At 41.2% G+C, this 15,062-nt stretch overlaps 1 protein-coding gene across 2 annotated transcripts in view; it reads right to left on the bottom strand.

Moving 5' to 3' along the window:
• Positions 1-178: 178 nt before the first annotated feature.
• The window catches only part of kif5c (kinesin family member 5C), a 63,988-nt gene continuing 49,104 nt past the window's right edge, over positions 179-15,062 (bottom strand). The window contains exons 15-26 of one of the 2 annotated variants that reach the window (XM_041844155.2): positions 9,702-9,848; positions 9,332-9,520; positions 8,176-8,293; positions 8,008-8,084; positions 7,736-7,845; positions 7,486-7,587; positions 7,223-7,283; positions 6,668-6,739; positions 4,810-4,914; positions 4,485-4,701; positions 4,069-4,257; positions 179-2,886 (exon numbers count right to left, since the gene is read on the bottom strand). In XM_041844155.2, the coding sequence (XP_041700089.1) occupies positions 4,076-4,257; positions 4,485-4,701; positions 4,810-4,914; positions 6,668-6,739; positions 7,223-7,283; positions 7,486-7,587; positions 7,736-7,845; positions 8,008-8,084; positions 8,176-8,293; positions 9,332-9,520; positions 9,702-9,848 (1,380 nt within the window). In that variant the 3' untranslated portion in view covers positions 179-2,886; positions 4,069-4,075. The remainder of the gene's footprint in view (positions 2,887-4,068; positions 4,258-4,484; positions 4,702-4,809; positions 4,915-6,667; positions 6,740-7,222; positions 7,284-7,485; positions 7,588-7,735; positions 7,846-8,007; positions 8,085-8,175; positions 8,294-9,331; positions 9,521-9,701; positions 9,849-15,062) is intronic. The other variant, XM_045206595.1, reaches the window with a different exon arrangement.

The raw sequence follows: 15,062 nt of genomic DNA, 5'->3' as shown, positions 1-15,062 counted from the left end.
GGAAGCCAACTGGAGGGCGGGGTTGAAGGGCAGGTGAAGTTTTCCCTCTCGAGGAGAAGTGGATATGGAAATCTTGCGTGGGCTAGTGTGATTAACCAAATCACCCCCGCATAAGTTGTTCATCATAGCTGTTTAAAAAATTACTCAATTTCCCAGAAGAAAAACAACAACATATTGATAATATTCAGCTTTTTATTGTGTCTGAAACAAAGGGTTCAGTCTATGGGTCCAAGATTATCATGTAGGCCTATTTAAATAAGTAAAGGGAAATAAAAAGGCTATTATGTTATCAACAGCACAATTTTATCCGAACAGAACAGTGTGGTAGCCTATTAGGTACAGGACAGAGATACATATTGTGGTGAACATTGGCCTACATATGGCATATGATGTGAAAAATGGCTAAATATGATTTAGGTCAGAGTTTCTCTTTAACCTACGAAAACAAGTATCTGATCAACATTGTCCCTTGTACCATAAGCATGAGAACCTTATTGATAGTTGACTCACAAGCGCTTTCTTTACAAATGTTTCAGACTAATAGTTACTAACAGTGACCAAAGACACTTCAGAAGAGAGAGACAGATGGAGAGAAAGAAAGAGAGAGAGAGAGAAAGAGAGAGAGAGAGAGAGAGAGAGAGATAAGATAAATTACATTTAAAACAGGAAATGACATTTAGCTCAGAAATTTCACAGAAGCCAGCAGTCATCCTTCAGTCATCATGATAATACTTTAAATCACATAAATCAATTCATGACTTTCAACAGGAAACCCGTATGAGGTGAATGAATGACATTCCCTGTTCCAAGACACCTTAATAGAACACATTTCACAACAGCATAATTCATTATTCACTGTGTTATTCACTGTGTATTTAGTCACTATAAAAAAACAAAAAAACATTGAACCTTTATCTTTAACTCTGCAGTGTTGGAAAACATTGTTGGAAAACGACCCGTAAGTAAGCATTTCACTGTTAGTCTACACTTGTTGTATACGAAGCATGTGAAATGCTTTTTATTTATTTGTATTTATGTGAGACAACTTTTTTTCTTTTCTTACCTCATACAAAGTTCAGAAAAACACTTATTTTGGCTTTGTGAACTAGAATGAAAGAGGCAGTGGAAAATCACTTGATTTGATACATGACAGAGAGCAGATATCTACAAACCATTAGTCCGAATATCCTTTAGCACCGTGAATACAGGTGGATCACAAGTGGGCAGGTGATATGGAGGAAATACTCTACATCACAGACCAACGACAACAATGACAACCTTATATAATTTGTAAACTATTCTGATTGTGTTACTTCTTTAGAGCGGAGAGAGTAAATCCAGAAAGCCCAAACATGAAATCCCTGATAAACCCTAGAACTCAGACTACCCCATACACTGCAAGATCTACTGATCGGTTGATCAGCATCATTGCAGTGGGGAAACAACCAATCATACGTCTCATCATCTCTTCAACTTCAGATAACCACAGGTATTCAATTATCTTTTTTCTATACCTTCATTTATAAAGGTAATTGACAATACACTCTCTTTTAAAATAACAACCTGGCATGTGAGACATTCTAGTCTAAAGCAGCAAAAAAGAAACCCAGCAAAGGAAGGAATACTTTATAATAACCATCTCAGGCATTACAAAATACCTATCTTTCTTTTAGGTCTAATTCCTCACATTTCTTAGACGTTTTCTTAAAGCTGTATGATCCCTCAGTTTTGGCTTCATAGCACCTCATTAGTGTATTAAGATTGTGACACAATTTAAAAGATTCAATGCGCCGGAAACCAAGAATATAGAAAATATTTGCAGGAAATTCAAGGTTCTGTCTCAACAATCTGCTCCAATGCTGTCTTAAAATGTTGCTAGACAATTATTAAAACCATCTGGGATACATAATCTGAATTATAAAAGTTTACAATGAGATAGTTGTTCTGTATCTTTCCCATGTGCATCTCAAGCAGAGTAGATTAGTAAAGTCTGACCATAGACTCTTCATGTGACTTCAGTAGTGTGTGATATTGTCAAAGCAAATGTTCAAATAACTAACATCAATGTTGCATAAATAAAATGTGTAAAATAAATAGCAGATATCTTAATAAAAGTAATAATAATTAAATCAACAAAATTCAATACAAAATAGTGCTACTTTCAAAACCACTACTTTTAAAGGTGATCTAAACATTCATCAAAAAACACTATGTGGGTTCTAAAACACACTACAATACTAACTGTGTCTCCACATGTTCATCCTTAACAACTTCCTTGTCCCTTCTATTGTTTCTGAGGGTATTGGTGTTAGACAGAAACCCCTAAACAACCATATTCAATGTTACCCTCTAAACCATATTTTCTCATAATTTATCTTATAGGAAAATCAGCCTGTTTCACGAGATACAACACTGAACGAGCACCAGAGAGACATCACCCTCAACAACACACAGTAGCTCATTACACAATTTCAGTCAGAGAGAGAGAGTGAGAGATGAGTGAGAGAGAGAGAAAGCGAGAGGCATATTGATAGAGCACCAGAAACAGAGGCAGAGTGAGAGACATTCAAGGAGGCGAGAGATGAAAAGCCCTTGTTCAGCATTACAAAGCCTCTGTTTCCTCTTGACCATGAGGATAGGAGACCTATTAATAAAGATATCGGGCTTACAGAGTGTGTTTGTTCAGGAATGAGGAGTCTGGAGTCCCAGTAAAGGCAGAATGGTGAGAGAAGAAGAGGAGGATTGGTCCCAGTGGTTAGAGAGAGAGATAGCTAGGTCCATGGGGAAAGAGAATATCCCAGACAGTCCCAGAGTGGGGTCCGGTCCTAAACGGAGAGGAGAGATGGTCTGTACATCCAGCTGGAAAATCCAGCTTCCACACTGCTGCTATGAAAAAATTGAGAGAGAGAAAGACTCAGGGAGAGACCCAGAAAGAGTTTGTTTATGGTTCGATTGCCTAGTATTGTATTGTAAGTGTGAGGTAATATCACTAGATTGGTGATGTATTTCAGATAACATGAGGTCATGAATGGTCCCGTGTAGCTCAGTTGGTAGAGCATGGCGTTTGCAATGCCAGGGTTGTGGGTTCGATTCCCACAGGGGGCCAGTATGAAAAATAAATAAAAATAGCCACTTATGAGAAGAGGCAAGAGCGATCGATGGGGAGCTTTTGATAAGCCGAACATTATTGTTAATTGTTGTTTATATCACATATTATTATTACTATCACATTTGTCATCAAGCATCATGAAAAAATAAAAACATGTATCCACTCACTAACTGTAAGTCGCTCTGGATAAGAGCGTCTGCTAAATGACTAAAATGTAAATGTAAAATGAAAGGGACAAAAAACACAGAGCTCTGATGTTATATATATATATGTGCTGCCCCCTTGTGGACCAATATTGAACTTTATATTTGAAATGTAGAGACTAAAGTGCCTCTGAACACTTTCCTGGGGACCCTAATGCTCTTTAAGATTCAGATCTCGTGTACTCGTTTCTAGAATAGAGTGAATGCTTTGGTCCTGACCTAGATATTGGCAACAACACAGATGTCATTGAGGCCTTTGGCTTTCTCTGTGATTCTCAGGGCTGATTAAAGCCTTACTGTCATTAATCTTCTCAAAGGCCAACAGCACCAGAGTGGGCCAATACCAGACCCATACACCAATTAGTCCAATGTGATTAATTCATGCTAAACGCGTGACACAAAGCGAAATGGCCACACAGCTGGGCTCAGGGTTACCATAGACATTTCTTCTAAGATGTGATTTGGCTGAATCAAGCATTCAAAGGTGTATTGTTTCAATCCAGCTGTGAAGAAATTGTAAGGAATGGCTGTAAGGTTCAAAATAGAGCAGTGTGGGAAGTAAGAAAGGTCATTGGAGTCCATCAGAGAACTACTAAGCTTTCTGGAGCAGTCGCAAGGCATATCCACTTGTTGGCCCTCACACTAAGCACTAAAATCGTACATATATTCCCACAAAATACTTAATTTTCTCATACAGAATTATGAAAATAAGACAACTAATGATCAATGACTAATGACAATGTGTCCTGTACTAACCTGTGCTTTATTTGCTGCGGTGCTGCTGCTGCTGCTGCTGCTGACGGTGGGGTGATGGAGAGGCTGGGTGGCGGTGGTGGTGAGGGCTAGACACCCCTCCACCCCCACGGATAGAACCTCCACGGATGGAATGACCCGTTGAGGGAGAGGATGTGGAGTGCTGCTGATGTCCTGCACGGATCGGCTTAGCTACAGAGAGCGAAGGGGGGAGACAGGGAATATACACTGATATGAAACTTTTCATACATTTTCCTATACAACACAAACAGATATATTAATACAGAGATATGTCAGCTATATTTAAGTTAATTGGAAATAATTTATCACTGGATACAGTATGAAACATGAAGCTCCCTGAGACACATGTAGGGGGCAACTTCTCCCAACATTCTCTACTGTGTATCACTGTCTCTCACCTATTTGTGCAGAGTGCCCCCTCCTGGAGGCATTCTTGGAGAGCACAGCCTCTTTGATGCGGTCCACCTCCTGCTGGTAGCGTTTGCGGTCCCTCATGGCACTCTCTTTGGCCTCCCTCAGGGCCGCCTCCAGGGCCTTGACCCTCTCAGCAGTTGCCCGTAGACGCTTCTCCAGCTTGGGCAGCTCACAGCGCAGGTCGGCGTTATCACGCACCAACTGGAGAGGAGAGACGGGGAAGAGGAGGATATTAAGTTACAGTGTGTGTGTGTAAGCGTGTGCGCGTGTGTGCATGCGTGTACGTATGTGCGAATGCGTGTGTCGTACCTGTTTGTGGACCTTGGTGAGCTGCTCCAGGTTGTTCTCCAGGAAGGTGATCCTCTGTCTCTGAGCCAGGCTGCCACCAGCCTCATCATTATCCATCTCTGCACTCTGATTGGATAGAAACATGGAAGTGACATCTTACATAGGGCTGTGGTGGTCACAAAATTGTGTCAGATGGTAAGTGTCATGCAAATGACTGCCGGTCTCAAGGTAATTGACCTCTAATTAACATAAACATGTTTAGCATCTCCGGGCTTCAACGCATACAATCTGCTGATGCGCGTCTTTGGAGTATGTAAAAGCTTAATAAATGTATTTAATATAGCCTACACCATCACAATAAAATCCATTCTTTATTTAGTTGTGATAGGCCTATAAATCTGGGAATGTCTTAGAAATGAAAACATATGGGCTGCATGATGCGACTCTAAATTGATGACTTGGAGAAAGTGGCAAAAAAGGCATGTGCTCTGATCCTCTCTCTCTCTCTCTCTCTCCCTCCCTCCCTCCCTCCCTCCCTCCCTCCCTCCCTCCCTCCCTCCCTCCCTCTCTCCCTCTCTCCCTCTCTCCCTCTCTCCCTCTCTCCCTCTCTCTCTCTCTCTCTCTCTCTCTCTCTCTCTCTCTCTCTCTCTCTCTCTCTCTCTCTCTCTCTCTCTCTCTCTCACTCACTCACTCACTCACTCACTCACTCACTCATAACAAAACAATTGCCTTTTCTGCTGCTTCCCTCACTCGGATTGGACCGGTTGTCCTTTAGGGCCTTTCCGACCAGGTTTTACAATTATATTTATGCATATTGGGTCCGGGTCCATTTCTAACTCCCATCACCATTTCTCCTCATTATTTCCATTACTCAAATTAAATCATGATGTGTTTAGCGAATGATTAGAGGGACAATAGAGTGCCGAGTACCAGGCCATTAGCGAGGGCCATTAGCAAGTTTGGTAGGCTACCCATCAGCGCCATTCATTTGCACAGTTTTGGATGGGATTACCATGACCAGTACCACAACTGATGACATTTACAGTATACAGTGAGGGAAAAAAGTATTTGATCCCCTGCTGATTTAGTAAGTTTGCCCACTGACAAAGAAATGATCAGTCTATAATTTTTATGGTAGGTTTATTTGAACAGTGAGACAGAATAACAACAAAAAAATCCAGAAAAACGCATGTCAAAAATGTTATGAATTGATTTGCATTTTAATGAGGGAAATAAGTATTTGACCCCTCTGCAAAACATGACTTAGTACTTGGTGGCAAAACCCTTGTTGGCAATCACAGAGGTCAGACTTCTTGTAGTTGGCCACCAGGTTTGCACACATCTCAGGAGGGATTTTGTCCTACTCCTCTTTGCAGATCTTCTCCAAGTCATTAAGGTTTCGAGGCAATTTGAACCTTCAGCTCCCTCCACAGATTTTCTATGGGATTAAGGTCTGGAGACTGGCTAGGCCACTCCAGGACCTTAATGTGCCTCTTCTTGAGCCACTCCTTTGTTGCCTTGGCCGTGTGTTTTGGGTCATTGTCATGATGGAATACCCATCCACGACCCACTTTCAATGCCTTGTTATTCTGTCTCTCACTGTTCAAATAAACCTACCTATAGACTGATCATTTCTTTGTCAGTGGGCAAACGTACAAAATCAGCAGGGGATCAAATACTTTTTTCCCTCATTGTATGGTACATAGCATGGGAAAGTGATTCCTAAAGTCGACTTGTTTTGTTGTTTGCCTTCACCTTCTGGCCTTAGTTACCAATAACACTTCACCAAACAATGGCAACAGCCTTGTTAGTTGTTAGCAAAAAGGTGGATGTTAAGGCATACAGTAAGCCCACAAATGCATACAGTAAGCCCACTTACCATGCTGACGCGGGAGGTGAGCTCTTGGATGAAGAGCCTGCGCAGGTTGTGCAGGGTCTGAAGCTCCTTGGCCTGGTGGAATGGATACATCTCATCGTCAATGAGTTCAACATCAATCAAAACCTGAGATGCTCTGTAACCTTCAGGCTCTGATCAGACCCTACACCCAAACGAGGGCACTATGTTCATCCACCTCTGGCCTGCTAGCTCCCCTACCTCTACAGAAGCACAGTTCCCGCTCAGCCCAGTCAAAGCTATTCGCTGCTCTGGCACCCCAATGGTGGAACAAGCTCCCCCACGACGCCAGGACAGCGGAGTCACTGACCACCTTCCGGAGACACTTGAAACCCTACCTCTTTAAGGAATACCTGGAATAGTATAAAAGTAATCCTTCTTCCCCCACCCCCCATAAAAAAAGAAAGAAAAAAAAGTGGTTGTCCCACTTGCTATCATAAGTTGAATGCACCAATTTGTAAGTCGCTCTGGATAAGACCGTCTGCTAAATGATGTAAATGTAAATGTAAAATGTACATAATAATAACTCCATCCACTCACCACAGTTTCTTCCAGCCCCTTCAGGTCCTCCTTGGCCTGCTCTCTCTTCTCATTCATGAAGCTACAGCAGAGAGACAGAGTGGACACATAGTGTTCAGGGCTTGACCATTAATTTCATGTTACAACCATGTTATGACCATGTTACGACCATGTTACGACCATGTTATGACCATGTTATCACCATTTTATAACCATGTTACACACATGTCTGAGGAGAACAGAACAGAGCTGTGGTAGATAGTGTAATAGGCCAACAGACTTACACAAGCTTCTGCAGTTTCTCGTCCTTCTCCAGCTCCTCGGCTTTCAGTTTGTCATAGTCTGACTGCAGCTTCCTCTGTTCCAGCTGCAGCCCCTGGTTCAGACTAGGGGGAGACCACAGTGGTCACTATTCAGTATAGTAGAAACCAATGGTACACTCTACATACTCTCATTATCTCATGGGACTATGTTAACTACCTGAAATGGGACTTTAAAAATACCTGTAACTTAAATAAATAAAAATGATCTTACTCCTTGAGCTCGTCCAGGACCCTCTGCTTGTGGTCGATCTCATCCCGCAGGCGAGACAGCTGCTTCTGATGGACCTCTCTGTGGTTCTCCATCTGCTCCTCTAGGGTCTTCTACAGAGTGCAGAGGGGAACATAGGGTCAAGGGTCAAAGTTAAAGTTGATTTGATTTATCTTTCACAGGAACTTGAAAGAAAGTGGGGGGGAAAGCAAGGGGGTGCACATAACATGGGAGGGATGAGAGAGGGAGGATGAGAGAAATGGAGAGATCTTTACCTTCATCTCCACTGCATCCTGCAGTTTGGTCAGGTGCTCCTTCTGCTTATCCATCACATGCACCTCTTTCATTTTCTCTGTGAAGACAAAACAAGAGAAATTGTTTTTTTCATGTGATGGAATGATTGATGACAGGCATGTTTGTGTTGGTGTCTCTGTGTGTCTCACCCTGTGCATGTAGTGAGTGTAGCTCTTCCATCAGTGAGTCCTGGCTCTCCTCTAGCTGTCTCTTCTTCTGCTCGATGTTCTGCATGTAGTCTGTCAGAGACTTGATCTTAGCCTGGTGCTGCATGGAGAACCCACACCATCAGGCAGGGACGGGGTTAATAACAGGGGAAAATAATACTGTCTCTAACCAGGTTTCCATCCAATCTTTTAATGCGAGTAAAGTACATGTAAAATAAAAAATGTAATGACAGGCATGATGGAAACAGAACTGTTTTCGGTAAACTTTCCAAATGTTGACAAAACAAAATACGCTAGACAAGGTGAGATATTTCTGTGTCGATAAAATGAATTATTGTCGGTGAAAATGTTGGTGGAAACGCTTTTAATGTGCAAATATTGATATACTGTAATAACCATCATATCGAAGTTAACTTAGAGTCACGCGATGACATGTTGTGTCGTCCTCCCACTACAACTTGTCAGGAAAGCATGCCGTTTATTAGGCTACAGATGAAATAAATTATTAATTTCACAGGGTGGTGAAAGTGCAAGGTGATGAGCTTGATGCTCCTTTCCAATACATATCGAGGGTCTTATTCTGGTGACATGATAATTAATGCTTGGCTACCGTTTGACAAATAAAAAGCATCTTGCTCTTTTGTCCATAATAATAATCTTATCATGTAGGCTATATATGTGCTCTAGATAGCGCTGTTGGCCAAAGTGCACATGCCAATACCAGAGTGGGCACGTTCGCTATATAACGCAATATCTTTTGTGAGAAAACCATCAGTAGAGTTGAAAATGCGATGGAAACCCATTTAACTTGTAGTTTTCTATTCAGTACATGGGAATTGAACCACAAAAGGTATTTTATGTGTACTACGTCATCACGCACAGCCTTTTATCTGCAACAAGTCAATTTGATGGAAACACATCTCTGGTGGGAAAATGCACATATTGTTTTTAGAATATTCGCATCAAAATCTGTCGCCAATTGGATGGAAACCTAGCTACTACCTCACTTACCAACCAAGCTGCATGAACAGAATAGTAAACTGAAGAAAGGAAAAGATTCAACAACTCTTGAAGGACAATGAGAGTGGACTTTTTTTTCTAGATATAGAAAATTATGTTAAATCCACTTCCTGGTTACCTGGGAGATCAGTAACTGACAGGAGGCCAGCTCCTTCTCATTGGCCTGCATCTTGCGGGAGGTGTCGACAAGGGAGCTCTCCAGCTGTTTGCTGCGGTTCACCAGAGACTTGACCTCCGACTTCATCTTACTGATGTAAAGACGGGCCATGGTGAACTCCTCCTCAATGACCTCATTCACCTCCATCATCTGAGGAGCAGAGAGAGATCAGGACTGAGTGAGAGAGTGTGTGTGTGTGCGTGTATGGAATATGTGCTTGTATGGAAAACTGTTTGTAACAGGTAGTGTGTCTCAATGACAGAGTGTGTATATGTGTGTATGAGTGTAAGTGCATAATTGTGTAATATTTTTTTAGAATGTGTGTCCTTACAGCCTTGAGGTCACTGGTGCCGATGATGCCTCCTATGTCACTGAGGTCTCGGAGCAGTAGACTGAGGATCTCTGCTGCTCTCTTCTTATGGTGACTGCTGAGCTCCTGTAGACTGGACAGCTCCCTCTGCACCCCCTCCAGAGTGGTCTGAAACGGACCCACATTTTACAATCACAGTCCAGTCATAATCTATATTCTAGAATATGTTTTGAATGGGGCAGAGGAATGCTAGAGAAATGGTCTGCGTTTCATTCCAGGAATGTTCCCTTCCCCCTGCCCTTGTTCACTCCCCTTCACAGATCTGAGACAACTGAGTTGGTGAAAGCAATAGGTCCTGAGTTATCCAGTCCTTTGAGATCTGTAGCAACGCGCATGCCCTGCCCACCTGAGGAGCTGTCTTTTTCAGCCACCTATTTCCTGTGTTTCCTGTGTCACTTAAATCTCGCTGGATTGATTGCTTTCATTTTACTCCTGCCACTCTTTCATACTTTTTCTTGTGCGTGTCGTTTTTCCCTACATTCTAAGAAAATGTTGACAATAAATGTAATACCTGAACTTCATTCATTATTTGTCCATGCCAGTGAAATGTTTTATGTGCTATAATTTCAGTCAATATCTGATTTATTTAAAAAATGGCCATGGCTACGGATACAAAGTTGTATTGTAGTTCCTAAAAAAAGGTGTATGTGTGGGGCTTTAGCTGAGATTGTTCTTTACAGAGTCAAGTATATTTGTCCAGGCCTGAATTATTCCTTGACTAGCACCATTCATTCTCACTTTCGATAATTCTAATGTTATAACTTCTAATAGTGACTGTATCCACTGGTTAAATGGGAGAGAGTGAGGTGGTTGCCATCTTAGAGCCAACATTTTCTTCACAGCAGTGCTGCCTGCCAGCAGTAATCTTCTCTGATTGATTGAGAGATTCAAGGGCTATCATCGTTAAGTTACATAATAGATGCAAAGCATTGAATATTTATATTCATGCACTTCAAAATTAATTTTGTAACTTTGCCCCAGAAGCATTTAACTGCAGGGCACTCCCACATCTTATGAAGGAATGTGCCTACCTGATTTACAGTGAGGGAAAAAAATATTTGATCCCCTGCTGATTTTGTACGTTTGCCCACTGACAAAGACATGATCAGTCTATAATTTTAATGGTAGGTTTATTTGAACAGTGAGAGACAGAATAACAACAAAAAAATCCAGAAAAACGCATGTCAAAAATGTTATAATAATAATAATATAATATGCCATTTAGCAGACGCTTTTATCCAAAGCGACTTACAGTCATGCGTGCATACATTTTTTTTTTTGTGTATGGGTGGTCCCGGGGATCGAACCCACTACCTTGGCGTTACAAGCGCCGTGCTCTACCAGCTGAGCTACAGAAGACGTTATAAATTTATTTGCTTTTTAATGAGGGAAATAAGTATTTGACCCCTCTGCAAAACATGACTTAGTACTTGGTGGCAAAACCCGTGTTGGCAATCACAGAGGTCAGACATTTCTTGTAGTTGGCCACCAGGTTTGCACACATCTCAGGAGGGATTTTGTCCTACTCCTCTTTGCAGATCTTCTCCAAGTCATTAAGGTTTCGAGGCTGACGTTTGGCAACTCGAACCTTCAGCTCCCTCCACATATTTTCTATGGGATTAAGGTCTGGAGACTGGCTAGGCCACTCCAGGACCTTAATGTGCTTCTTCTTGAGCCACTCTTTTGTGGCCTTGGCCGTGTGTTTTGGGTCATTGTCAGGCTGGAATACCCATCCACGACCCATTTTCAATGCCCTGGCTGAGGGAAGGAGGTTCTCACCCAAGATTTGACGGTACATGGCCCCATCCATCGTCCCTTTGATGCGGTGAACTTGTCCTGTCCCCTTAGCAGAAAAACACCCCCCAAAGCATTATGTTTCCACCTCCATGTTTGACGGTGGGGATGGTGTTCTTGGGGTCATAGGCAGCATTCCTCCTCCTCCAAATACGGTGAGTTGAGTTGATGCCAAAGAGCTCAATTTTGGTCTCATCTGACCACAACACTTTCACCCAGTTCTCCTCTGAATCATTCAGATGTTCATTGGCATAATTCAGACGGGCCTGTATATGTGCTTTCTTGAGCAGGGGGACCTTGCGGGTGCTGCAGGATTTCAGTCCTTCATGGCGTAGTGTGTTACCAATTGTTTTCTTGGTGACTATGGTCTCAGCTGCCTTGAGATCATTGACAAGATCCTCCCGTGTAGTTCTGGGCTGATTCCTCACCGTTCTCATGATCATTGCAACTCCACGAGGTGAGATCTTGCATGGTGCCCCAGGCCGAGGGAGATTGACATTTATTTTGTGTTTCTTCCATTTGCGAATAATCGCACCAACTGTTGTCACCTTCTCACCAATCTGCTTGGCAATGGTCTTGTAGCCCATTCCAGCCGTGTAGGTCTACAATCTTGTCCCTGACATCCTTGGAGAGCTCTTTGGTCTTGGCCATGGTGGAGAGTTTGGAATCTGATTGATTGATTGCTTCTGTGGACAGGTGTCTTTTATACAGGTAACAAGCTGAGATTAGGTGCACTCCCTTTAAGAGTGTGCTCCTAATCTCAGTTCGTTACCTGTATAAAAGACACCTGGGAGCCAGAAATCTTTCTGATTGAGAGGGGGTCAAATGCTTATTTCCCTCATTAAAATGCAAAACAATTTATAACCTTTTTGACATGCGTTTTTCTGGATTTTGTTGTTATTATTCTGTCTCTCACTGTTCAAATAAACCTACCATTAAAATTATAGACTGATAATTTCTTTGTCAGTGGGCAAACGTACAAAATCAGCAGGGGATCAAATACTTTTTTCCCTCACTGTATGAAAGAGGCATATAAAGCATGTGATTTAATGAGCGCACGATGGCAAGGAAATATAAGTAATAAGGAGAAAAAGTCAGCTAACAAAGTTAAGTAATTGAATGGGACATCTTATGAACAAAGAGCAGAAAGTACTTTGAATCTGAAGGGTGCATAATAAGTTATAGAAATGGATATGATAATTTGATATACGTTTGGATAAGAAGTTACGATATATAACAGAATTAAGTCATAGAATATCAAGGAGTGGTATGGAGATTGTGAGGTTATTTTAGAGAGTAGTGGACAAGTCTGTATTTTCTGGGACAGACAGGGTAGTGTCCTGGAAATTACAGTCAGTTTTTGTTTTCTAAGTTGTACCGTTGTTAGATCCTTTGATAGAAATAAGATTTAAGAAATTAACTGCCCATAAAGTTGGAATTCATAGACCTAACTTATAATATTGTACAAAGCCAAGTTAGGGTTTCCATTAAACTAATTATCATTGCGGAGCTAAGGTGGTGAAGTGAAGGAACTTCATTTCGAATCAGATGGTAAGACGACAAACCATTGTAATTGCGCTATTTGTGGGATGTCTGTGTCAGTTCAATAGCATTGGGGCAATGGCATAGAGTAAACAAATCTGGGTTTCTGAGTGTAATTCAACTGCTGGTATGTGTTGATTGAACGGATACTACAGAGTATTTGGTTTGGTGATGTAGAATGGAAGATTTGAAGCGTGCATGGTAAGACTCACTTATTTAACAGGAATAGCGAGACGATTTCGTGGTAGTCATTTTTTTGCGTTGCCTAAGGGTTTGCTAGATTAAACGATTGAGAATGGTGGTGTAATGTCAATCCATAAATGGGATATTGATACTATGGATATAAATTCAATATATGCTGGTCAACTACAGCAAGTCTTTGGTGTTACTTGTAGCCTACTTAGAAAGGACAGTTACCTAGATCTGATGTATTCTAATAATGCCGGATCGGTGGTTTCATAAGAGCTGTGGCTATGATCTTAGTTGAAAACAGGGGACATAGGATGTAGTTTACGACGCACAGTGAAGCGAATGTCTTATCTTCATGGGAAGTGACGCAAGGGTACTCAGAGAATAAAAGGGATATTAAACAAACACTAGGGATAATGAAGCAGTGTTGGTAGGAAGCAGAGTATGAACGATAACATTGACTGAGGAATATAGGAACTTTTGGTTGAGGTCACTAAAGAAGTGTTACTGACACAATATCGTAACAGATAAACTGAACCAAACATGAAGTTACTACAGCAATTTAGGATTGTTAATGTTGTTAAGTTAGTTTTTAAACCCTACGATAGAGGTAAATGCAGAACGCTGTTTGAGAATGTGTTTTATTTGGTCTACTAGTAAAAAATGGAAGAGTTTCCATGTTTTTGTCTGCGGGTGTTAGCCATTGGGGCTCGCGGAAACGTGAGAGAGCTGTAAGGGACATTATGGGTTACGTTTGGTGTACAAGGATCAATGGTTGCTGAGGAGAAGGAAGTCAAAGGGGGTTGAATGTTACCGGTGTGAAAGGGCTAGCTAGTTAGTGGTGCGAACTAGTGGCGTTTAGAGTGGTGACGTAACTTGCTCTGCGACGTGGAAGTAGTTGTTTAACATGCTTTGGAGCGAAGGGTAACGGTGTTTCGAGGGTGAATGTTGTCGATGTGTGTAGAGTGTCCCTGGTTCAAGCCCATGTAGGGAAGGAAGCAAAACTCTTACATTGATGATGTTGACGTGAATTAATGGTTTAATTGATAGAATTATATGAATGAGATTGGCTTACCAACCCATAGCGGATAGTATAACATAGTAATTAAAGTTGCATCTCTGTGAATAGATGTTTTGTTTGTTTTGACTACATCTTCAAAATAATTTGTCATCTGTTAAAGTACCGTTAGATGGAAAGTCAGCGATAGAGAATAATAGATATTGTTGAGGGTTTTCTATGTTAGACGGATAAGTAGGTTAATTGGGTGATGAGAAATGTTGAATTGGATTGTTTGAAGAAGGATAAGTAGAGTCATTGGGAGATCTGAAATGTTGAATTGGATTGTTTACTAGACTGGTATTAAAATAAATCTTTCTATTTAGGTGAATGAAAATATGTTATTAGGTAGTAGTGGTTTGTGGATACAATTTACTAATGCCATGATTTAGTAAGAGGGTAAGGTGGAGCACATGTCTAAATAGTTGAAATATAGAACATTCTTTGGCAATTTTTAATTATTATTATTAAATTCTATAGTTTGTTTAAACAACAGTGAGTTATGTGGACAGTTCATTAATTCTAAAAACGATAATCTGTTTCTGGTACGTTGAACAATGGGAGGTTGTTTTTACTATTAGGCTGATGGAGTAGTACACATTGTTTGTAAGTTCTGAAGTTATTAAACAATAGGTTGTTATTTTACAACATCAATGCAACAGGTTGCGATGATTTAATTACTAGAAAGGGGTTATAGGTTTATAGTAGAAGGTGTAGTGAACTTAATGAAACGTGGTATT

Source organism: Coregonus clupeaformis, chromosome 23 (genome assembly GCF_020615455.1).
Source record: "Coregonus clupeaformis isolate EN_2021a chromosome 23, ASM2061545v1, whole genome shotgun sequence".
Classification (NCBI taxonomy): Eukaryota; Metazoa; Chordata; class Actinopteri; order Salmoniformes; family Salmonidae; genus Coregonus; species Coregonus clupeaformis.
This window is presented reverse-complemented; position numbering and strand designations above follow the sequence as displayed.